Source organism: Microcebus murinus, chromosome 18 (genome assembly GCF_040939455.1).
Source record: "Microcebus murinus isolate Inina chromosome 18, M.murinus_Inina_mat1.0, whole genome shotgun sequence".
NCBI classification, from domain to species: domain Eukaryota; kingdom Metazoa; phylum Chordata; class Mammalia; order Primates; family Cheirogaleidae; genus Microcebus; species Microcebus murinus.
In genome coordinates, this window is record NC_134121.1 from 31,293,962 (window position 1) to 31,319,547 (window position 25,586).

The 25,586-nt window shown below is 39.0% G+C and overlaps 1 protein-coding gene across 5 annotated transcripts in view; it reads left to right on the top strand.

The window, feature by feature from the left end:
* The window catches only part of TRIM37 (tripartite motif containing 37), a 138,237-nt gene that overhangs the window by 22,212 nt on the left and 90,439 nt on the right, over positions 1-25,586 (top strand). For all 5 annotated transcript variants that reach the window (XM_012767486.3, XM_075994421.1, XM_075994423.1 and 2 more), the window contains exons 5-8: positions 180-267; positions 2,186-2,308; positions 4,559-4,682; positions 17,383-17,450. In XM_012767486.3, coding sequence (XP_012622940.1) covers positions 180-267; positions 2,186-2,308; positions 4,559-4,682; positions 17,383-17,450 — 403 coding nt within the window. The remainder of the gene's footprint in view (positions 1-179; positions 268-2,185; positions 2,309-4,558; positions 4,683-17,382; positions 17,451-25,586) is intronic.

The window sequence follows — 25,586 nt, forward strand, 5'->3', positions numbered from 1 at the left end:
ATAATTCTTTAGCTTAATTCACATAAGCCATGGAATAGAGTACATTTTATATTGTGTTTCCTGAGATATAATTGTTTAAAATTGACCTGTTTGCTCAAGCTTAGAAATTTGTTTAGGTAATTATGTTTCAATTTTAATTTATTTAATTTATAACTTTATTTTCTTTTCATAATATGTAGATGTGAAAATCACCATGAAAAACTTAGTGTATTTTGCTGGACTTGTAAGAAGTGTATCTGCCATCAGTGTGCACTTTGGGGAGGAATGGTGAGCAGAACAAATTTAGTATATTCTTTTTAGTTAGAAACTGAAAGCACTGAAATAATTATTTGATTTAGATATAATAGATCATAGTATTTTTTTTTAGAGAATGAAAATTAAAATGCATCTGCTTTTTCGATGCTTTGTTAAAGATACTGTACCTTCTGTTATTCCAGAAGAACCTTTTTTTGTAGGGTATTTGATATAAGAGATTACCCCTAGCATAAATGTTTTATTTTAACCTAGTATTTATATAACTTACACTGTATTCATTTGCAAATCTTTTGTTGTAGGCTCAGGTCTTTTTTTGGATTAAGGGTCAGTTGATCTGATAGACTGGCTATGGTATCCAATTTTGGTTTCTTTTATTATTATTTTTTTTTTGGTTTCTTTTAAATGGAGCAGAAACTTAGATACTCATGAAACAGTATGAATGCAGATGCCTAGATTTTTTCATTTTATTTTATCTTTTAGTTTATTTTTTCTAGTCTAATTCAGAAGCCATTTTTTTAAGGGAATCTACCTTAAAGCATTCAATCAAGTTTAAATCATTCAAGTTAGTTTTCATAGAAGCAACTTTTTATTTTATTGTCATATTCTATTGTTTAATATTTGATTAAATGATTTACTTGTAATAATAAGTACAATTGGCATAAATAGGTTGATAATAAACACAATAGATTCTTAGTGGGAAAAATAAGTGTATGGGGGAGCAGAAATGGGTAGACATCTAGAGTTGTCAGCCATGAGAACTGTTTATTCTGTGGACATCAGTGTCAGTATGTTTTACATAGAGAATGGCAGGCCAAATTGGTTGAGCAGAATTCAGTTCTGTTAGAATTTCCATACTAATGTGCTGACTAGAAAAAAATTAAGTTCCAACAATTTAATACTTAAATGGATGGGTTTGTAAGAGGCAGTGGAAACTTTTTTTCCCACATTTAAAATGTAAATGTGGAAATCTACATCTTTTTTCTTTTGGAGACCATAGTGAGATACTTTGTCTAGATGAGGCAATTCTAGTAAGAACTTATTTCTTATGGGAAGTTTCTTAAAATAGAAATTTAATACTTCTACCAGTCAAGAGAATTATATGATACCAAAAATGGACAGAAAATTCTTTTTATGTTGTTAGCTCCAAAAAATTGTTTTTGAGCTGAATGCAATTGGACTTGTGAGGCTAATTTGTATTAGCCTTCCATCTCTACAGTAACTGTTTTTGGCACCGGAAATGGGTTTGTTACTTTTGCTGATTATGTGCCTTGGCTTTTTCCCTCAAGTGTTTTTCTAATTGATTCAGCTATTGGGAAGACTTGGGATTTGGTGATGAACAAGACTGATACCAAACAGTTAATTCTACACTTAAGCCATGTAATAAATTTGAAGAATAAATATAGAGAGCTGATGAGAGTACATAATGCATAACTATGGAAGCTGACCCTTCCATAGCTAACCCTGTAAGCCTGACCTAGGCTTCAAAGGAAGAGTACTAGTTAAGAGGTATAGAGATGGAGGACAGAAGATGGAGAATTATTTCTGAATAAGAGGGAGTAACTTTTACAAAGGCACAGTAGAAAGAAGTTTGAGGACACTGAAGAAGGTGAGTGTTGCCTGAGAGAAAGGCAAGGTTGTGGTAGATGATTTGGCCCAGGGTTAATGATTTTGGTTCTTTCTAATGAGTCAGTTTCTAGGTAAATGAATATTTTCCTGTAGTATGTTATTTATAATCTTGAAAGAGTTCCTACATGGCCAAATGATTTTAAGCAAATATTGGTCTGCTTTAACAAAATGAAGGTAGCTAAAAAGATAGAATTCATTTGAAAATATTTACTAGTTTATTAGTGTTCATGGAATGTTACAAGGGAATAGAAATGCAGACAAAATATGTAAAATTTTCTAAAACTACTCTTATTAATTTAAATAGCATGGTGGACATACCTTTAAACCTTTGGCAGAAATTTATGAGCAGCATGTCACTAAAGTGAACGAAGAAGTAGCCAAACTTCGTCGGCGTCTCATGGAATTGATCAGCCTAGTTCAAGAAGTGGTAAGGTTACTGTTAAAGATCATTATTCTTTTTATACTTATATATTTTGTAATATATACAAATCAATCAGATGTTGAAATAAAGACTTTCAAGATTTGCAAATTATATAGTATCTATCTATAGTCAATTTCATCAACTTCAGACTAGCTAAGGAATTTGCATCCAAAGCCCTGTTCTGTAAGGAAGCAGAGCCAGAGAATTGCCTCTTTTGCAGAATTAGAAAGTCAATTAGTGAGTTACAGAAGTCTGTGAAATCTGTTTCTTATAGAGTCAATATTGACTTTTACAGAATTGTTAAATTATATATTCTTTGGATCCCCTGGTTTGGGGCTAGTTTCTTCTACCAAGGAATGAACTATTTATGATGCCCTGAATTAGAAATCCACAATATTGAAAAAGTAATAATTTAACACTACTTTTCAGATCTTGTATGGGTCAATCAGCTTTGGTGAACTATTTATTATGTTACAACATTTCTATGGAAAAATCTGATAAGCTCCAAACAGTTAAGTTCTAAATACATTTTTAGAATACATTTTTGTTTAAAATTGCCAGAATGACAGTTATAAATGAGATTTGTGGATCATTCCTAATTTAGAAACAGATGTCATCTTTGTTTTACCCCTTAAGGAATCAATAACTAAATCATCATTTATAACATTCTTTATGCAGAAAATGGTGTCTTTGAATTACATGTATACAAGCAATTTGGATAGTGTCTATTTGGCCTTCATCTAACTACGTTTTTGCTGTTACTTTTTTTTGGCAGTATTATAATATGGTCATTAACACTTCGGGACCAGTGTCAGTTGTAGTTGACAGCCACAGATGAATGTGCATGTCGACTTCAGCCGACAGCTGTGATATGACTTTTTTGATTTTTCATTTATCAAAATAAAATTGTGAACATTTAAAAATAACGTAATGAAAACATATATGTATATGTTACCTATTCTGATATTTACATTACAAGTAAAGCTGCCTGTAAAGTAAAACAAGCTTTCAGTGCTTTAAAGCTTTCCTCATCACACATGAGCAAAACGGATTCGTCATCAATGCTCAGCACAAGCTATTGCACAGTCCCGAAGTGGTTAAGGAGAGTGTTACAGGCTAAGATTTTCACTGCTTATATTTATGTAATAATAAGTATGAGAAATACATGCTTTTATTTTCTGTGGTACACCAGTTCGAAATCTATTACATACACTACTCTGTAATCTTGGAAAACCATATTTTTTTCTTTTTGTATTTAGTTCTAAAAACAACAAAAAAAGTTTGTCAACTAAAGTAGATACTGGTTTTTTTAAAAATTTCATTTGTTTTAGGATTTTTTAGTATGTCAACTAGCTTTATTTTTTTTGTTTTTGAAAAGTGGTTTCCTATCAGGGATGATTGGTATTTTCAGTATGTGTTGTGTGTTATGTTACCTAAATCACTTTTTATAATTACGAATCTTTCTGTTTAACTGTCGACATATCATATACTTTGTTATGCTTTGTTTTTTTTTTAAACAGGTTTTTAAACCTGATTCAGTTCAGTGCACAGAATTTTTTTATTTTTTTATTTTTTATTTTTTTTTTGAGACAGAGTCTCGCTTTGTTGCCCAGGCTAGAGTGAGTGCCGTGGCGTCAGCCTAGCTCACAGTAACCTCAAACTCCTGGGCTCGAGTGATCCTTCTGCCTCAGCCTCCCGGGTAGCTGGGACTACAGGCATGCGCCACCATGCCCGGCTAATTTTATATATATATATCAGTTGGCCAATTAATTTCTTTCTATTTATAGTAGAGACGGGGTCTCGCTCTTGCTCAGGCTGGTTTTGAACTCCTGACCTTGAGCAATCCGCCCGCCTCGGCCTCCCAGAGTGCTAGGATTACAGGCGTGAGCCACAGCGCCCGGCCCTACACAGAATTTTTTTAAAGGCACAAGTTGCTTATGCTATATCAACAATTTAAAAATACTGTTATTGACTTATAGATTTTAAAGAGGGAATCAACCAACTTTAATAATTTCAGGCTGGGAGACTAGGTGAGGTGAGTGGCTCACACCTGTAATCCCAGCACTTTGGGATGCTGAGGTGGGAGGGGATCAGTGGAGACTGGGAGTTCCAGACCACCTGGGCAACATATAGTGGGCAACATACAAAAAATTGGTGGGAGGGGGAAGGAATAATTGCAACGATTGCATTAATGTCTCCTTGCTTCTGTTTTTAAAATTCTCCAATTAAAGATATTTTTACATGGTTATCTTCTAGGAAAGAAATGTAGAAGCTGTAAGAAATGCAAAAGATGAACGTGTTCGGGAAATTAGGAATGCAGTGGAGATGATGATTGCACGGTTAGACACACAACTGAAGAATAAGCTTATTACGCTAATGGGTAAGTGTTTTTGTACACTACTGGGGTACATGGTTCTTTGAGTCTCCTTTTGTCCTTTTTTTTTTTTTTGTGTGTGTGTGTGTGTGTGTTACAGAGTCTCACTCTCTTGCCCAGACTAGAGTAATGTGGCATCAGCCTAGCTCACAGCAACCTCAAACTCTTGGGCTCAAGCAATCCTTTTGCTTCAGCCTCCCAAGTAGCTAGGGCTACAGGCATGCACCACCATGTCCGACTAATTTTTTCTATATATTTTTAGTTGGCCAGTTAATTTGGTTTTATTTTTAGTAGAGATGGTGTCTCACCCTTGCTCAGGCTGGTTTCGAACTCCTGACCTTGAGCAGTCTGCCAGCCTTGGCCTCCCAGAGTGCTAGGATTACAGGCGTGAGCCACCACGCCCGGCCCTTTGAGCCTCCTTGAGGTTCAGTCTTTGAAGAGTAAGCTTGATGAGTTATTATAGGCTAAGAAGGAATCTTGAGATTTTAGACCACTCTGTGTTGTTACAATCTGGATAGAGTCTGACTTATATTTATTATAAAAATGATTGGAGAGAAAAATTTTCATAGCCATTTGGGTATGAATCCTTTCTGTTTTCTTGTGTTTTTATTTATTTATTTTTTGAGACAGGGGTTTCACTATGTTGCCCAGGCTCGAACTCCTGGGCTCAAGCAATCCTTCTGCCTCAGTTTCCCTAGTAGCTGGCATTACAGCCATATGTCATCACACTTGGCATAGGGTAAGAATCCTAATGGTCAATGGACCCTATTCTTAGGTAGCATTTTTTCAAATCTAATAAAAATTTCTGCTACTAGTATCCCATTTCCTTTCAGTCCATTTCATTGAAGATGAAGAACCAGCATTTGTAAATATCAGAGTAGTCCTCCCCAGGTTTTTTTTTTTTTGTTGTTGTTGTTGTTTTTGAGACAGGGTCTTACTTTGTTGCCCAGGCTAGAGTGAATGCCGTGGCGTTAGCCTAGCTCACAGCAACTTCAAACTCCTGGGCTCAAGCAGTCCTCCTGCCTCAGCCTCCCAAGTAGCTGGGACTACAGGCATATGCCACCATGCCCGGCTAATTTTTTTCTCTATATATTAGTTGGCCAATTAATTTCTTTCTATTTATAGTAGAGATGGGGTCTTGCTCTTGCTCAGGCTGGTTTCAGACTCTTGACCTCGAGCAATCCGCCTGCCTTGGCCTCCCAGAGTGCTAGGATTACAGGCATGAGCCACCATGCCCAGCCAGGTATTATTTTAAATCTGTTAATTATATTTAGTGCTCACTTTAAGTGGACAGAACACTGAGTTTTTTTTTTTTTTTTTTAGACAGAGTCTCACTTTGTTGCCCAGGCTAGAGTGAGTGCCGTGGCGTCAGCCTGGCTCACAGCAACCTCAATCTCCGGGGCTCAGCGATCCTACTGCCTCAGCCTCCCGAGTAGCTGGGACTACAGGCATGCGCCACCATGCCTGGCTAATTTTTTGTATATATATTTTTAGTTGGTCAATTAATGTATTTCTAGTTTTGGTAGAGACGGGGTCTCGCTCAGGCTGGTTTCGAACTCCTGACCTTGAGCAATCCGCCCGCCTCGGCCTCCCAAAGTGCTAGGATTACAGGCATGAGCCACCACGCCCGGCTGAGTTGTTTTTATTAACAACAATCAACACAGAAGACTTTAGTGACCAAATGTGGGGGATTTCTCCCCACCAACAAACAAACAATCAGTTCTGCTATAGAGACCAGTTGGGTGACCTCTAATTTAATTCTGACACTACTTGGAGATAGTGTTAGATCCCACAGGTTGAGGGCTTAGTCCCCAAGGCTGCCACTTCTCCCCCCAGATACCAGTTACATAACTGGGCCTCTGAACTTTTTTTTTTTTTTTTTTTTTTAATTATACTATAACTTGAAGTCGTGGAACTTCTGACTGGCTTCAAGTTGAGGTTTCCACAACCTCCTCTTTGGGTTCAATTAATTTGCTAGAGTGGCTCACAGAACTCAGAAAAACACTTATGTTCACTGGTTTTTACAAAGAATATTTTAAAGGATACAAATAGCCAGATGAAGAGATGCATTGGGTCATATCTGGAAAGGTGTTAATGTAATTTTGCATTTCCTTGAATTTTTTTTTTTTTTTTTTTTGAGACAGAGTCTCACTTTGTTGCCCAGGCTAGAATGAGTGCCATGGCGTCAGCCTAGCTCACAGCAACCTCAAACTCCTGGCTCAAGCAATCTTCCTGCCTCAGCCTCCCAAGTAGCTGGGACTACAGGCATGCGCCACCATGCCCGGCTAATTTTTTGTATATATATTAGTTGGCCAATTAATTTCTTTCTATTTATAGTAGAGACGGGGTCTCGCTCTTGCTCAGGCTGGTTTCGAACTCCTGACCTCGAGCAATCCGCCCGCCTCGGCCTCCCAGAGAGCTAGGATTACAGGCGTGAGCCACAGCGCCCGGCCCATTTCCTTGAATTTATACTGCATTTATTCCTTTATGCTTAGCTACTATTCTTCCTTTTTTTTTTTATTAATAAGCTTTGGAGGAGACATTAGAATCATCACTCTGTTGGGCTAGATTGTAGGCAACGGAACTAGTCTAGGAAGTACCTCAGTCCATTACCATTCAGAGAGGGTAAGATTACATAAGTGCCAAACTAGTGCACCATTTCTAGGCGCAGTATTCACTTTTAAACCCAGTTTTGCACAACCCACCTCCATTAGCCCCTTAGAAATTCTGGCATGAGGTTTAAAAATGTAGTTAGAGTTTCTTGCTTAGGAATCATCCCTCATTTGAACATTTGTAGTTGCAGCTCTGGTCCTAGGACTAGTGCATCAGGTAAGGGAAAGAAAAAAAAGTTGAGGTGACATGGGGAAGAAAGAAAAGAGTATAATCACTATATCAACATACTCCTCCCTTGGCAAGAATTGCATAGTTAGACCACCATGTTCCCCCACCCCTTCTTCCCAGATCAAGTGGAAAACAAGGAAAATCTAGTAGGAACACTTCTTTAGTCCTATTCATGTTGAGTGTGAGTACACTCTTATGAAGGTATGTAAGCCAGTCCTTTATGCTTGTATCTCCCCCTGTTTTGGATAACGAATGTTTTAATTGCTCTTTCTACTTTTCTATCCAACTCTTACTCTGAGTAGGATATCCCTTTGCCCATTGCTGGACATTATGAGCTGTACTGTGTGTTCTTTGGTCTGAAGAAATGATTGGGCCGGGCGTAGTGGCTCACACCTGTAATCCTAGCACTCTGGGAGGCCGAGGCAGGCGGATTGCTCAAGGTCAGGAGTTCTAAACCAGCCCGAGCAAGAGCGAGACCCTGTCTCTGCTATAGAAAGAAATTAATTGGCCTGCTAATATATATAGAAAAAATTAGCCGGGCATGGTGGCACATGCCTGTAGTCCCAGCTACGCGGGAAGCTGAGGCAGTAGGATTGCTTGAGCCCAGGAGTTTGAGGTTGTTGTGAGCTAGGCTGACGCCACAGCACTCTAGCTTGGGCTACACAGTGAGACTCTGTCTCAAAAAAAACAAAGAAATGATTGGCATTATGTGCCTGGGAGGGTGCAAAAGAACATGTCTAGATTCAGACCATCTCTGCACTGCTACAGTACCTCCATGTCCCCTCATTTCATGACCATGTCAAGACAGCACATGAATGCTTGTCGATTCCAGTCACCTTCAGAACTGGTAATGCTGCTCTTTTGATTGTCATCCACATGTCCCATATGGCCATCTGTTTGTTAGGCTAAGTTTCCATTACCCTCTTTCCTCAGTGTATGGCCTAGCCATTGGTCACTGCCTGCGGAGTCAGTAAAAACCCAAACACGGGCTTTTACCACTGTTCAGTTTTTTCATCACGGCTACAAAAACTGGCAGTGCAATTCAGCTCACCAAGCCAATTTAGAGTGGTAGCCTGCCAAACCAGCATTATTGTCCATTCACCTTGAAACTGTCATTCACAAACCATGGTCAGTCAGTTGAGAGCTGTTTATAGGGCACTGTGGAATCCAGCAGCTCCTGGATATAACAGTTCCAGAGTCATTTCTAGGGGAGAAGAGGCTCCCTGTGCACGAGTATCCTCTCCTTGTATTCCCCAGGTAGCATGATCCTGTATAAACCATTTCCATCTTATTATTGTACTCTTCTGGGCATTGTCTTCCCCTTCAGAGCGCTCTGACATCACCCAAAAAATCATGATTATTTCAGGTTTCAAGATAATTTTGTGTCCTTCAATCATAGGGGTAGCTTCAGTTAATGTCTCATGATAAGGTAGTAAATTCACTTCAAGTGGAAATTCTCTAGTCTAAAGTCCCAATAGTTGTCAGGAGGTGCTCATATGTTTTTGCCATAAGCCCTGTAAACACTCCCCCAAGGGCTATCAAATGGAGAACTTGTCCCTGCCAGCACTCCAGCTTCTATTCTATACTGCATGAGCTCAGATAATCCTACTGGTTCCCATTAGCATGTCTAATAAATGGTGCTTGAAGGGTAGATTTACATGCCTTTTATTTTACAGTACTATATAAGGGAAACAGTCCCCAGTCAGGTAAAGGAGATACAACTTCTTTACATAAAGTGTGTTTAAACATTCCAACCTTCACAATCATATCAACCTTTACATCTTTATGTTATAGTTCCAGGAACTTCTCCACTCCCAGACCATTTTATCTTCTCTTGTGTGGAAGGCTGTGGGTTCCCACCCAGGGGATTGAACCAAGGGTCCTTGGCCTTTTTTTTTTTTTTTTTTTTTTTTTTAATGACAGAATAATTTCAAATGTGGATCATAACCTTGGCCTTTTTGTCAGTCTTTACCTTGATTAACCTACCTCAACATTGCCCCAAGCTGTTGTTGGTCATCTTTCCCATTGAAATCTCTCTTCCCCAGCCATTTTTTTATTTTTTGAGAGACAATGACTTGCTTTGTCACCCAGGCTAGAGTGCAGTAGTGTCATCATAGCTCACAGCAACCTCAAACTCCTGGGCTCAGGCGATCCTCCTGCCTCAGCCTCCTGAGTAGCTGTGACTACAGGCATGCACCACCATGCCCGGCTAATTTTTTCTATATATTTTTAGTTGGTCAATTAATTTCTTTCTATTTTTTTTAGTAGAGACAGGGTCTTGCTCTTTCTCAGGCTGGTTTCGAGCTCCTGACCTTGAGTGATCCTCATGCCTCGGCCTTCTAGAGTGCTAGGATTACAGGTGTGAGCCACTGCGTCCAGCCTGCAACCTCAAACTCTTGGGCTCAAGTGATCCTCCTGCCTCAGACTCCAGAGTAGCTGGGATTATAGGCATGAGTCACCTCGCCTAGCCTTACCTTCTTTATTTTTCTTTTTCTTTTTTTTTTTTTTTTTTTTTGAGACAGAGTCTGGCTCTGCTGCCCAGGCTAGAGTGTCGTGGCATCAGTCTAGCTCACAGCAACCTCAAAGTCCTGGGCTCAAGCAATCCTACTTTAGCCTCCCGAGTAGCTGGGACTACAGACATGCGCCACCATGCCCGGTTAAATTTTTATATATATATTTTTAGTTGTCCCGATAATTTCTTTCTATTTTTAGGGGAGATGGGGTTTCACTCTTGCTCAGGCTGGTCTCGAACTCCTGACCTTGAGCGGTCCTCCTGCCTCGGCCTCCCAGAGTGCTAGGATTACAGGCGAGAGCCACCACGCCTGGCCCCTTACCTTATTTCTTAAGAACCATCTAAAGACTTATACTCTGCTAGATGGAGTTTCATGATTCCTTTTTCTTCTTACTTTCTTTCCTATCAATGCTTGCTTTCTTTTTTTTTGAGACAGAGTCTGGCTCTGTTGCCCAGGCTAGAGTGCTGTGGCGTCAGCCTAGCTCGCAGCAACATCAAACTCCTGGCCTCATGGGATCCTCCTGCCTCAGCCTCCCAAGTAGCTGGGACTACAGGCATGCACCACCATGCCCGGCCAGTTTTTCTATATATTTTTATCTGTCCAGTTAATTTCTATTTTTAGTAGAGATGGGATCTCACTCTTCCTCACTCAGGCTTGTCTCGAACTCCTGAGCTCAAACGATCCTCCCACCTCGACCTCCCAGAGTGCTAGGATTACAGGCGTGTGCCACTATGCCTGGCCTCAATGCTTGGTTTATTCACTTTATTTCTTAATAACTGTTTAAAAAATTTCCCTTTCCTGGAATGAGTCCTTTGACTTTCCCTTTTGTCTTTATCTATTCTCTTGTTAAGTAGCCTTATATTTTTATTAGGTTTTTATTACTTTAGGTTACCTGATAGTAGATTATTAGGTTTTTATTTCTTTAGGACTCATTAAGGAGGGCTTAGATAGCAAATTTGATAAGACTTCCTGAACTTTCAATTTTGCAGCAGTAAAATTATATGAGGTGCCCTTGCAAAAGGTTCACCCATAACAACAGCAGTTTACCGTGATCTGAGTAATGGGTTTATTCAGCAGATGAATGTGCTGGTCGTCATGAAGCTAGTCCCACATGGCTTGCATACAAAGCATGTTAGGTGCTTCATCTTGGGTGCTCTGCTGGCATTTATAAGGGGAGTTGGACAGTCCCCCTTCTCAGGGTAAACAGCCTTTACTGTGGCTTTTATCAGGTCCACCAGACTGTGTGTTCCCTCGGGAATAACCTCCTGGATGTAGCCATACATGATTGTTCCATAGTGAGCTATGGATCCTGTATGCAATCTGTAGCATTTAAAACCAAAGTTACTGGCCCTAAATTAGTTATTCTCACAATCCATTTTGGTAGTAAAGGTTCCTCAGGAAGCTGATGATACTGACCTATAAAATGTTCCTTCACACTCTAGTCTCAGTAGTTACTTGGTTTTTGCCTTCCTGTATATTGACCACCTTCTTGGTAATCACAGGCCTTAGAAGTACTTTCTATTATCCCTGCATTATTTTTCCCTTATAGGTCAGCTTTGAGGCTAGTGACCAAAGCTCAGACTCAATAAAATCTGAGGTTGATCTAGTATCAAGGTCTGACCCAGCATTCTGTTTTTTTTTTTTTTTTTTTTTTTTTTTGAGACAGAGTCTCGCTTTGTTGCCCAGGCTAGAGTGAGTGCCGTGGCGTCCTAGCTCACAGCAACCTCAAACTCCTGGGCTCAAGTGATCCTTCTGCCTCAGCCTCCCGGGTAGCTGGGACTACAGGCATGCGCCACCATGCCCGGCTAATTTTTTATATATATATATCAGTTGGCCAATTAATTTCTTTCTATTTATAGTAGAGACGGGGTCTTGCTCTTGCTCAGGCTGGTTTTGAACTCCTGACCTTGAGCAATCCGCCCGCCTCGGCCTCCCAAGAGCTAGGATTACAGGCGTGAGCCACAGCGCCCGGCCTCCAGCATTCTGTTTTAATTTCATTTTAGCTGTCACATATAACAACCAAGGGATTGAATATTTTGCTTTTTTCTTATTAGTTTGCATTTCCTTATGCATCTAGTGAAGCAACTCCCTGGGAATTGGATCTACCTATAAATTAGTAACTGAGTGCATGTAACACAGCTGCAGCTTCATACCATGAGTGACCACTTGGCCACCTAGGAATCAAGGGTTCTTCCTTCCCCGTCTTTTGATCCTTTCTCTTCCCAAACCATGTTTCCATATGCCAGGGCTATTCTAACAATTCCCATCACTGCTACCAAATCTGAGTGGAAAAAACACACTCGGACTTTTTTCCTATTCTCTTACTCAACAACAGCAATCAACACAGAAGATAATCTGTGACCAAATGTGAGGAATTTCTCCCTATGAACAAATAAGCAATCAATTCTGCAGTAGACACCAGCTAGATGTCCTCTCATTCAATTCTGACACAATCTACCTGAAGATAGCAGTAGATCCTACAGGGTTCAGAGAACTTCTAGATAGCTGAACAGGTGCAGTTTTACAGGACAGTGAAAAAGAATGTCTACATTTGGGGGGAGAGTGTGCACTCCATCCCCATAGAGAAAGAAGTGCCTGTGTTCAGGACCCTTCAAGACCTCACCCTATGTATCTCTTCATGTGGCTGTTTATTTGTATCCTTAAAATAACTTTTGTAATAAACCAGTAAACTGTGTTTCCTTGAGTTATGTGAGCTGCTTTAGCAAATTAATCAAACCCAAAAAGGGGATCATGGGAACCACAACTTTTTTTTTTTTTTTTTTTGAGACAGAATCTCGCTTGTTGCCCAGGCTAGAGTGAGTGCTGTGGCATCAGCCTAGCTCACAGCAACCTCAAACTCCTGGGCTCAAGCGATCCTTCTGCCTCAGCCTCCCGAGTAGCTGGGACTAAAGCGATCCTTCTGCCTCAGCCTCCCGAGTAGCTGGGACTACAGGCATGTGCCACCACGCCCGGCTAATTTTATATATATATATTAGTTGGCCAGTTAATTTCTTTCTATTTATAGTAGAGACGGGGTCTTGCTCTTGCTCAGGCTGGTTTCGAACTCCTGACCTCGAGCAATCCGCCCGCCTCGGCCTCCCAGAGTGCTAGGATTACAGGCTTGAGCCACCGCGCCTGGCCGGAACCCCAACTTTTTAAGCTGGTTGATCAGAAGTTCTGGAGGCCTGGACTTGCAACTTTTGTCTGTGGATGGGGTTATAGTTTTTGGGACTGAGCCCTCAACCTAGGATCTCATGTCATCTCCAGGTAGATAATGTAGAGGCCAAGGGAAACTTCCCCTTCATTTTCTGAAGTTTCACTGAAAAATCATTTCACAAAAGGAAGTTAATAGGAGAAATGGCATACAAATTTATTAATGTGCACATAGGGAGAACCACAGTGTGATTACTGTCACTCCCCAGTAGGGTTCAGAGGCTTATTTACCATCTTGAGGTTATAGAAAGAATGGGGGCTTGAATCTTGGTAAAGCAGGTTATGGTGGCAAAGTAGGTTATGGGAGCAGGAGAAGAGGCCTGGCTAGCAAAGGTGATCTTGTTATATAGAAGAAACCTCACAGGTAGCAACCCTCCTAGATGGTGAATCTACCTGAAGATAACAATAGATCTTCAGATCTTTAAAGGATCAGACTCTCAGTTAATCTTTTCTAGGTCAGCACTAGGGAAGACCTTAGAAAACGTGGCTGTATCAGTGCAGTTTTCCACTACAAAAACACCTTTGCAGGGCTACTTCTGTTTGCAGGCTATCTGAACAGCTATCTCCGAAATACATCAAAGAAGTATATTTTGGGGTGAAATATTTTGATTTCCTTCCATAGTGTTGGAATTGAATTACAGGACACCCATCTGGTATCTGCTGCAAAATTGATTGATTGTTGGTGGGTAGAAATCCCCTACATTTGGTCTGTGTTGATTGTTGGGTGAGAGAATAGTTTTCTGTGTTGATTGTTGGGTGAGAGAATAGAAATGAACAGTTTGTGGTTTTTCCACACAAGTTTACCTTTTTGGTTCTTCAAAGATTCTCTCATTCTTCTTTGATTGTGGAGCCTAATATTGAACATAAAATTTAAGTAAGAGTCTGATCAAATGCTGAGTTTGTTGGTTTTGGTGATCTTAGTCCATCCAGTGTTTTGCTGACTCAAAACTACCTTTATTTTTTTCATCATAGTCCCATGTGAAATATATGTGGACTTTTATGTGATCAAATAATTTTTTATTGGCTGTCTTGCTTCTCCAAGGTTTTAAGTATACCTTTGTATCAACCAAAATACTATTTTGGGCCGGGCGCTGTGGCTCACGCCTGTAATCCTAGCTCTTGGGAGGCGGAGGCGGGCGGATTGCTCAAGGTCAGGAGTTCAAAACCAGCCTGAGCAGGAGCGAGACCCCGTCTCTACTATAAATAGAAAGAAATTAATTGGCCAACTGATATCTATATAAAAAATTAGCCGGGCATGGTGGCGCATGCCTGTAGTCCCAGCTACTTGGGAGGCTGAGGCAGGAGGATCGCTTGAGCCCAGGAGTTTGAGGTTGCTGTGAGCTAGGCTGACGCCACGGCACTCACTCTAGCCTGGACAACAAAGTGAGACTCTGTCTCAAAAAAAAAAAAAAAAAAAAAAATACTATTTTGTCCATTTTATTTTTAACTTGTTTTAAATAAGTTGCAAATATGTTTGAGATTGGATATTCTGATACTATTTTATGAATTGTTTTTACGTTATAACTCTATATTATCCCATTTTTAGTTTTTTTCCAAATCCAACAGCAAGTGATCTTAAAAATCATTCTTTAAGATTGAACAGCACAATTCATCCACACAGTGGAGCAATTAGAAGAAACCTGTGGGCATTGATTATACTAGTCACAATGCCACTTTAAGATTCCATGTAGACCAGGTGTTGGATGTGGTGGCTCATGCCTTTAATCCCGACACTTTGGGAGGCCAAGGCAGGAGGATCACCTGAGGCCATGAGTTTGTGACCAGCATGGGAAAGACAGTGAGATCCTATCTCTACCAAAAATTTTAAAAAATTAGCCAGGCATGGTGACATGCATATGTAGTCCTAGCTACTCAAGAGGTTGAGTTGGGAGGATCGTTCGAATGCAGGAGTTTGAGGCCGCAGTAACCTATGATTGTGCCACTGCACTCCAGCCTGGGCGACAAAAGTGAGACCCCATCTCTTAAAAAAAAAATCATTTATGTAAATGAAAATCATAATTGGTCTTAGGCTCTCAATCTCAGTCATTCTTAGTTTTTGAGAACTTTAGATGGTCTTTGAGATTCCCTTAAGTTCATTAAGCCATGTGGAGTACTGGAATATTGGTATGGGTTAGGCATTTTTAAATTGAGGGCTTCTTCAATGTTAATGTGATCTTAAATAGTATCGAGAGACATTTGCATGTGGTCCTGTTTTCCTTGAATGAATTTGGTTCATTGCCTCATTTAATCGAATCAACTAAAAATCAAATAATACTAAAGTAAACATCTCTTAATTTTACTAACTGTATAACTGACTGAAATAACTTCCCTTTCCAATAACTGAATTTGTCCTCCTTTTGTGGTTTTCAAATTATTTTCCATTTTCAAAAGTTAATGTAATTTGTGATTTCCAAGATAGTTTTCATGGTTAAATAGGATACTTTCAGGTTTAGGGTATCTCTAGAATAATAGTCTTATTATAAGCTTGCTATTATGAGTAACTTCAGACATTTATTAACAGCTCAATTTCTACCACTAATTTTTTTTTTTTTTTTTGAGACAGAGTCTCGCTTTGTTGCCCAGGCTAGAGTGAGTGCCATGGCGTCAGCCTAGCTCACAGCAGCCTCAAACTCCTGGGCTCAAGCAATCCTCCTGCCTCAGCCTCCTCAGTAGCTGGGACTACAGGCATGCGCCACCACCATGCCTGGCTAATTTTTTCTATATATATATTAGTTGGCCAATTAGTTTCTTTCTATTTATAGTAGAGACAGGGTCTCACTCTTGCTCAGGCTGGTTTCGAATTCCTGACCTTGAGCAGTCCGCCTGCCTCGGCCTCCCACAGTGCTAGGATTACAGGCATGAGCCACTGCACCCGGCCTACCACTAATTTTTAAATTGAATTATGTATGGCTAGTGTTTTAGGACTGTGGGATGTGGTGGTGGTAGAAATTACCTCTGATAATAGTAGATCCCAGCTAATTATTTATTTTGACTCCCGTGTGTCTTTTTACAATCAAGAGCTTCTAATTTGGCCTCAAAAATAAAATTCGGCCAGGCGAGGTGGCTCACGCCTTTAATCCTAGTACTCTGGGAGGCTGAGGCGGGAGGGTTGCTTGAGGTCAGGAGTTCGAAACCAGCCTGAGCAAGAGCAAAACCCCGTGTCTACTATAAATAGAAAGAAATTAATTTGGCCAACTAATATATATAGAAAAAAGTAGCCGGGCATGGTGGTACATGCCTGTAGTCCCAGCTACTTGGGAGGCTGAGGCAGGAGGATTGCTTAAGCCCAGGAGTTTGAGGTTGCTGTGAGCTAGGCTGACGCCATGGCACTCACTCTACCCTGGACAACAAAGTGAGACTCTGTCTCAAAAAAATAAAAAAAAATTCTACCTATTAAATGTCTTTTCATCAAATAACAGTATTCCAAATTCATATAATTTCTGCTAACCTCATGAGATATGCCTATAGGTTTTCAATTTTATGGTTTACAAAGAAAATGGTCTGATTTGGCAAGCATGCCTATCTTCTTTTTGGTTTGAAAACATAGAAAGCAATTTCCTTCTCCTTTTTTATAGTAATAATTGCTATAATAATTTCTTCATCTCTTTCTGTCTCCAGCTTCTTGAGACCGTTTACCTCTCTGGGCTTTCTTTTTTTCAAGTCCTTCGGTGTTCAAAAGACATACCTTTTGCTTACATTTCACTTAAACATAACATATGGCCTACTTATTATATACATCTCTCTTTTAAGCCACAGTTAAATGTGGGAGAAAATTATTTCAGAATCATTGACTGAAATTCATGTTATTGCTTCTTCTAAAAGAAGTGTAATGATCTAGAAAAGTAAATTTTTTACTTAAAGTATACTGTCATTGTATTATGCATTTCTTAGATTTGTTTGATAGCTGTAGATTGCATTTTGTCCAAAACTAGTTAGGTTTGGTTCTGAAGTTCTCTTTTCAAAGCTACTATAATATTAGATTCAGCCTCTTAAAGCTCTAGGAAAATTTTTAGGGTATCTGTAATGACAAATTTATGCTTAAAATGGATTCTTTGTTATGGAATATGTTCAATGGAGATTAACTTCATTCTTAAACCGGTAATGAGCCCAAGTGTTGACGTTTTGCTATTTTTGAACAGGTCAGAAGACATCTCTAACTCAAGAAACAGAGCTATTGGAATCCTTACTTCAGGAGGTAGAGCACCAGGTGATTAAATATTAAATGTAATGAAATAGTCTTTATACTTTCTTGTCCATATGCTTTAAAAGTTGTTTAACAGAGATTATCCATGTGAAATCAAAAGATCTCTGGATCTAGGTGGTATAATGGGAATTTTTATGAATTAGGAATCAGCTGATTCTTAAGTTTTCTGTTGATATTTGAGAACTACATTAATAAGACTTATTTTGCTTTGTAAGAATAGAATTATTTTTACTGACAATAACCCATGGAAATTGTAAATCTATATAATGTTAAAATCTCCCCACATTGTGACTTTAGTGGTGGTTTTGAGATACTATATTGTTGCAAATTTCTTAAATATAGTGATCCCTATGTAAAATTCTGGAATTTTTATTTATTGCTGGGCTCAGTGGCTCATACCTGTAATCCTAGCACTTTGGGAGGCCAAGGTGGGAGGATTGCTTTAGACCAGGAGTTTGAGACCAGCCTGAGGAAAAGTGAGCCTCCCTCACTACAGAAAAATGGAAAAATTAGTCAGGTGTGGTTGTGCGTCTCGATAGTCCCAGCACTTTGGGAGACTGAGGCAGAAGATTCACTTGAGCCCAGGAGCTTGAGATTGCAGTGAGCTATGATTACGCCATTGCATTCTAGCAACCCAGGCGACAGAGCAAGACCCTGTCTCATCAAAAAAAGGAAAAAAAATTATTTATTGAGGAAATATCAAATGCCAAATACATAGAAAGCATTGTTTTAGTTGTTTGGGATACAGTAGTGAGCAAAATGTTAAAAATTCTGACCTCGTAGTATTGTTTATATTTTAGATTAGGCATGGGTGAGTATGAATCATATAGTAAATGAGTAAATATATGGTACTGCGTAAATATTCACTTGTCTTGAACTTGTTTGGAAGTTTTGAATTTCTCTCTCTGCCTTATATGCAGGTACCTCATGAAATTGTTTTCTTTTTAATTTAAAATTTTTATTTTAATATTTAAATAATTTTATCTTTTATCATTATATAACTTTTTCTAAGGCAGGTAAATGAAATTGTTTTCTTTTTTTTTTCTTGACAGAGTCTCTCTCTGTTGCCTGGGCTAGAGTGCTATGGCGTCAGCCTAGCTCACAGCAACCTCAAACTCCTGGGCTTAAGCAATCCTGCCTCAGCCTCCCGAGTAGCTGGGACTACAGGCATGTGCCACCATGCCCGGCTAATTTTTTCTATATATATTAGTTGGCCAATTAATTTCTTTCTATTTATAGTAGAGACAGGGTCTTGCTCTTGCTCAGGCTGGTTTTGAACTCCTGACCTCGAGCAGTCCACCCACCTAGGCCTCCCAGAGTGCTAGGATTACAGATGTGAGCCCCCGCGCTCAGCCTGAAATTGTTTTCTTAATCGTCCTGGAGATTCCCTTCACTTCTTCCCTGGGTTGAATTTCATGTTACCTGATTGCTTTTACTCTTTTGGGTTACTTATTTGTTTTGATATCACACTTCCCTCAGCAGGTTTCCAGAAAGGGTAATCAGAATAAATTTTTCTTTATTGCATGTCTGAAACTAATTTTATTTATACACTTTACAGTTTGGCTGGTAGGATTTAATACACAAATATTTACTAAATCTTCTTGTATTTTCATCAGTACTCCCTTTCTTAATTGTACATATTGTTTTCCTAGTTGAGAGATTTTGTTTTGTCCTCTCTAGAAAATAAACTTGCAGCCTTCTGTTGGAGTGATGGGGCAATTTTAGACAAGCTGTGGGTGGAGTAGGGGTTGAGGATTGAGGATTTATATGTTATGTTTTTCTTAAATAGCTTTATTGAGGAATAATTAACATAAAATAAACTGCATTTTTTTTTATGTATGTATGTATGTCATGGTTTTGCTTTGTCCCCCAGGCTGGAGTGTAGTATAGTGGTGGGTACAGTTCACTGCAGCTTCAAACTGCTGGGCTCAAGTGATCTTCCAGCCTCAGCCTCCCGAGTAGCTGGGACTCTGGATGTGCACCACCACGCTGGGCAAATGAAAAACAATTTTTTTTTTTTTTTTTGTAGAGACACAATCTTGGCTATGTTGCATAGGCTGGTTTTGAATTCCTGGCCTCAAGACATCTTCCCTCCTTGGTCTCCCAAAATGCTAGGATTGCAGGCATGAGCCACACACCTGGCCAACTGCATGTATTTAAAGTTCACAATTTGATAAGTTTTGATGAATGTGTATATCTGTGAAACCTTCACCACAGTGAAGATAGTGAACATATATATGTCCCAAAAATCTTCTTGTGCCCTTTTGTACTGTTTTCTTCAACTCTTCCTTCTTCATGCAACTGTTGATCTGCTTTCTGTCATTATAGATAAATTTGCATTTTCTAGGGTTTTATATAAAGAATTATGCTATGTACTCATTTTACATCTAACTTCTTTCACTCAGCAAAATTATTTTGAGATTTATTCATGTTGCTGTGTGTATGAATAATTCTTTCCCTTTTGTTACTGAGTAGTATTCCATTGTATGTATATACCACAGTTTGTTTATTCATTCAACTGTTGATGGTCTTTTTCTTTTTTCTTTCTTTTTTTTTTTTTTTTTTTGTGACACAGTCTCTCTCTGTTGACCAGGCTAGAGTGCCATGGCATCAGCCTAGCTCACAGCAACCTCATACTCTTGGACTTAAGCAATCCTTCTGTCTCAGCATCCCGAGTAGCTGGGACTACAGGCATGCACCACCATGCTCGGCTAATTTTTTCTATATATTATTACTTGGCCAATTAATTTCTTTCTATTTTTAGTAGAGACAGGAGTCTCGCTCTTGCTCAGGCTGGTCTTGAATTCCTGAGCTCAAACAATCCTCCCGCCTCGGTCTCCCAGAGTGCTGGGATTACAGCATGGTGGCTGTGAGCCACCATGCCCCGCCTGTTTATGGTATTTGGGTTGACCCTAAACCCAAAAATTCAGTTTTGGGTTGTTACAGATAAAGCTGTTACAGATAAATGTTCATGTACAGATCTTTACAGGGATATATATTTCTTTTTCTCTTGGATCCACCTAAGATGAAATGGCTCAGTCAAATTGTAGGTATATGATTAACTTTTAAAGTAACTGCAATAGTTTTCTGAAGTAATTGTACCATTTTTATGTTCCTACCAATAACACTACTAGTTTCTCTTCCACATCCTTGTCAGGACGTGGTGTAGTCTTTTTATTATTTTAGCTGTTCTTATAAGAGTATCTACCTAATAACTGATAATGTTGAGCAGGAGTCCTCAAACTTTTTAAAGGGGACCAGTTCACTGTCCCTCAGACCGTTGGAGGGCCTTTGGAGAGTGCGGCGCACATTCCACACATGCGCACTGTGGGTCCGTGATGATCTGGCTGCTAAGCAAGATAGGCAGCGGAGGCAAAAACACCTGGTGGGCCGGATAAATGTCCTCGGCGGGCTGCATGTGGCCCGCGGGAGGTAGTTTGAGGATGCCTGATGTTGAGCATCATTTCTTGAAAATTATCATCCATACATCTTGTTTGTTGAGGTGTCTGTTCAGATCTTTTGCCTATCATTTTATTGACTTGTTGATTTTCTTGTTGGATTTCCAGAGTTCTTTATATAACATATATATCTTAAGATACACAAGATATGTATATTTATGTATATTTATATGTATATTTATATTATGTATCAGTAAAGTCCTTTGTCACATGTATACTTTGCAAAGATATTACTCAAGTCTCGATTTTTAAAAATTTTCTTAAAAGTGTTTTTTTGAAAAAGAAAATGTTTTAATTTTATGAAGTCTAATTTACCAATTTGTTCTTTTGATGTCATATTTAAGAAAGCTTTACCTAACCCAAAACCACAAAGATTTTTCTCCTGTGTTTTCTTTCAGAAACTTCATTGTCTTGGGTTAGATGTCTAGGTCTGTGGTCCATTTTGAATATTTTTGTACATGAAATGTGGATCCAAGGTGTTTTTGGTTTGGATGTATGACTATCCAGTTGTTCCAGCACCATTTGTTGAAACGACTGTCCTTTCTCCACTGAACTGCCATTGCATCTTTTAAAAAATTATCTACATACGAGTGGACTTTATTCCATTCCATCGATTTGCTTGTTTTCATGCCAGTACTACATAATTTTGATTACTATAGCTTTAAGTGTTAGCTCTCCAACTTTGTTCTGTTTTTCAAGAATTGATTTGGGTATTTCACATCTTTTGCATTTCCATATGAATTTTAGTTTTTTGGTGTTTTTTTTTTCCCCAGACAGAGTATCACTCTGTTGCCCGGGTAGAGTGCTATGGCATCAGCCTAGCTCACAGCAACATCCAACTCCTGGGCTCATGCAATCCTACTGCCTTAGCCTCCTGAGTAGCTGGGGCTACAAGCATGTGCTACCATGCCTGGCTGTATATTTTTAGTTGTCTAGCTAAGTTCTTTCTATTTTTAATAGAGACAGGATCTCGCTCTTGCTCCGGCTGGTCTCAGACTCTTGAGCTCAAACGATCCTCCCACTTCGGCCTCCCAGAGTGCTAGGATTACAGGTGTGAGCCACTGTGCCCAGCCCATATGAATTTTAGAATCAGCCCGTCAATTTCTATGAAAAAAACTTTTTGGATTTTGATCGGAATTACCTTGTAGATCAATTTGGGGAGAAATAACATTTTAACAGTACTGGGTCTTCATTGCATGAAGAAGATGTGTCTGCCCTAGCAGTTATATCTCACAATTTATTTAGGTCTTCTATAATTTTTTTCAGCAGTATTTTGTAATTTTCAGGGTTAAGGTCTTACACGTGTTTTGTCAGATTTATTTGGTATTTAGTTTTTTTAATGCTATAGTAAGTGATTTTTTTAATTGCAATTTCTTATTGCTTGTGGCTATACAGCTGACTCTTTTGTATATTGATTTTGTATCCTGAAGTGTTGCTAAATTCATTTATTCGTTCCAATGGCTCTTTTGTAGATTCCTTGGATTGCCTATAGGTAGTCTTGTTTTCTCTGAATTAACTCAATTTTCTTTCCAATTTGGGTGCCTTTTATATCTTCTTGTCAGATTGTACTGGATAGAACCTCTAGTACAATGTTGATTTAAGTATGATATTAGCTATGGGTAATTATAGATGTTCTTTATCAGGTTTAGGAATTTCCTTCTATTCCTGTTTGATGAGAGTTTTTATTATGAATGAATGATGGCATCAGTGTGTTCTGGCTGCTGTAACTCAATACCATATACTATGTGGTTTATACATAAGAGAAATTTATTTCTCACAGTTTTGGAGGCTGAGAAGTCCAAGACTAAGGGTGCCAGCAGGTTCGGTATCTGGTAAAAGCCTACTTCCTACTGCTTCCTGTGTTTTCACTTGGTAGAAGGGGTAAACTAGCTCTTTGGGGGGTCTGTTTTATTAGGGCACTAATTCTAATCCTGAGGGTTCCACCTCCTCAATTCTCAAAATCCCACCTTCTAATACTGTCACCTTGAGGGTTAGGATTCCAGATGTGCATTTTGGAAGGACATTCAGTCCTTTGCAGTTGGATTTTGTTGTTCTTTTTCTGCATCTATTCATTTTTAGTTCTTAATACAGTGACTTACATTGTTTTGGTTTTTTAAAATAGTAAACCAGCCTTGTATTCCTCAGATAAAAACCCTAGTTTGGTTGATGTATTTTCCTTTTATTTAATTGTGGGATTTGATTAGTGTAAATTTTGTTTAGAATTTTTGCATCTTTGTGCATTAGGGATATAGACTGTTGTTTTCTTTTCTTGAAATATCTTTATCTGGCTTTGGTATCAGAGTAATCCTGGCCTAAAACACCTAAAGGTGTTTTAAATTGTATCTTCAGTTTCCTGGATAAAGTTGTATAGAATTGGTATTGTTTCTTCTATAGATGTTTGATAGAATTCACCAGTAAAGCCCACTGAGCCCAGAGAGATAATTTCTGCTCCACTGTGCAGATTGGACCCTGCACTCCAAGCAGGTTACATGGTGCTGTAATAAAAGCTGCTCATTTAATGAGAGCTCTGTTGCTTGACATGGGAGATTGGGGCCAGTGGTTCTAAAGGAGATAGAGTCGCAAGAAATTCAGGATGGAATTCGGAGTTTGGAGAGTTAAGATGATATTCCAGAAGAAGACGACTTAATTATATTTGAATAAATGTAGATTGTTGTACCGTACTTATAAAAAATAACACATCCCCTGAAAATAAGCCCTAGGGTGTCTTCTTGAGGAAAAATAAATAGAAGACCCTGTCATGTTTTCGGGGAAACACGGTAGTATGGACTTTAGGCTCTTTTTTTAGGTTAAAGGAAGGGAGAAGAGGATGCGGGTTGCAATAGGTAACCAAGGATTGCAGACACCTGAGTGTCATTGAGGGTCTGAGGAGGTTGTAAAACTTTTGTTCTTGGTCAGTTAACTTTCCAGGGCATAGATAAAGTCACAATGTTCCTATAAATCTTTAACATGTAATTGATACTTGTATGTATATGTTCCTTATCTCTCTGGGAGTTAATTTTGGGAAAGGGATGGCTATCATCTTTTTTCTGAAGTTGAACTGCAAACTGTTATTGGTAATAAATTCTTCTGTAATTAGCTGCCTTACATGCAGAGCTAAGTAGAATCTTTTTTTCTCATGGTTATTATTACAGGAGGTCAGAAGCAAAATGGAGCTAGTTATGTTAAATCTCCTTTGCACTGTTACTTGATTAGTAAATGTGAAATTTCACTCATAAACTGGGCAGTGTTTACTGAAACCACAGCAAAATGTCATCTTATACCCATTAGATTGACAAAAATTAAGTAAAAATACAAATGTTTACAAGGAAACTTATTGCTGATAGAAGCGTAAATCTGTTGAACTACTTTTGAGAGCAGTTCGCTCATATCTGCTAAATTTTTTGATATACTTCAACTAGTAATTCCAGTCCTAGAGGAACTTCAATATGTGTACAAGGAACTGTTTTTGAGGGTCTTCACTCTGTTAGGGCAGGAATTCGTACGCAGGTGGAGAATAATTCTCAACACAAAGATTAGAGTAGAAAGAAGTAAAAGTTTATTTTATTTTTTCTGAGAGAGAGAGAGAGAAGAGAAAGGGTATGGCACCTGAAAGAAAGGGGAAAGTGCCAGCGTGGAGATCAAGTGGCTTGGAGTTGTTATTGGGGGGTTGTAAAGAGGTAAAGAAAATTTGCTGTGGACAAATTAATTAGCAGGAGGCAGCTGTAAGATGTCAGAGTGTCCATTTCTCCTGTTTTTTTTTTTCTTTTTTTCCTCCTGTTCCTGGAGTCTTGATTATCAGTGGTTCTAGCAGAACTGGTCTGGCAAATGTAAAGGGGCAGGATTTATACTTTCTTTTTGTCAACTCAGCTCTTTTAAAATGCTGTAAAAACATGTTCATAGATGATTAGTTAATTTTAAAAGACAAGTGATTGATCTCAAGCACAGTGGGTTTAAGGTTAATGTCCCTGTGGTCAGTCTTAGAGACAGCCAGTTTATATTTTTCTGTTAGTTTGTTAGTAACATCATCCTTTCACTCTAGAGTTATTTTTATAGTGAAGACTAGGAAGCAACCTAAATGTCCATTGATAAAAAGATAAATAAATTGTGTGATAGTCATACAAAGGTATTTTTAAAACTGTTGAAATAGGCCAGGCGCGGTGGCTCACACCTGTAATCCTAGCACTCTGGGAGGCTGAGGCGGGCGGATTGCTCGAGGTCAGGAGTTCGAAACCACCCTGAGCAAGAGGGAGACCCTGTCTCTACTATAAATAGAAGGAAATTAATTGGCCAACTAATATATATCTATATCTATAGATACAGATATAGAAAAATTAACCAGACATCGTGGCACATGCCTGTAGTCCCAGTTACTTGGAAGGCTGAGGCAGGAGGATTGCTTGAGCCCAGGAGTTTGAGGTTGCTGTGAGCTAGGCTGACGCCACAGCACTCACTCTAGCCTGGGCAACAAAGTGAGACTCTGTCTCAAAAAAAAAATAAAAAAAAAGAAAACAAAACAAAAACATATAAACTCAACTTTTTTTGTTTGTTTTTTACGACAGAGTCTTGCACTGTTGCTTGAGCTAGAGTGCCTTGGTGTCAGCCTACCTCACAGCAATCTCAAACTCTTGGGCTCAAACAATCTTCCTGCCTCAGCCTCCGAAGTTGCTGGGACTACAGGCAT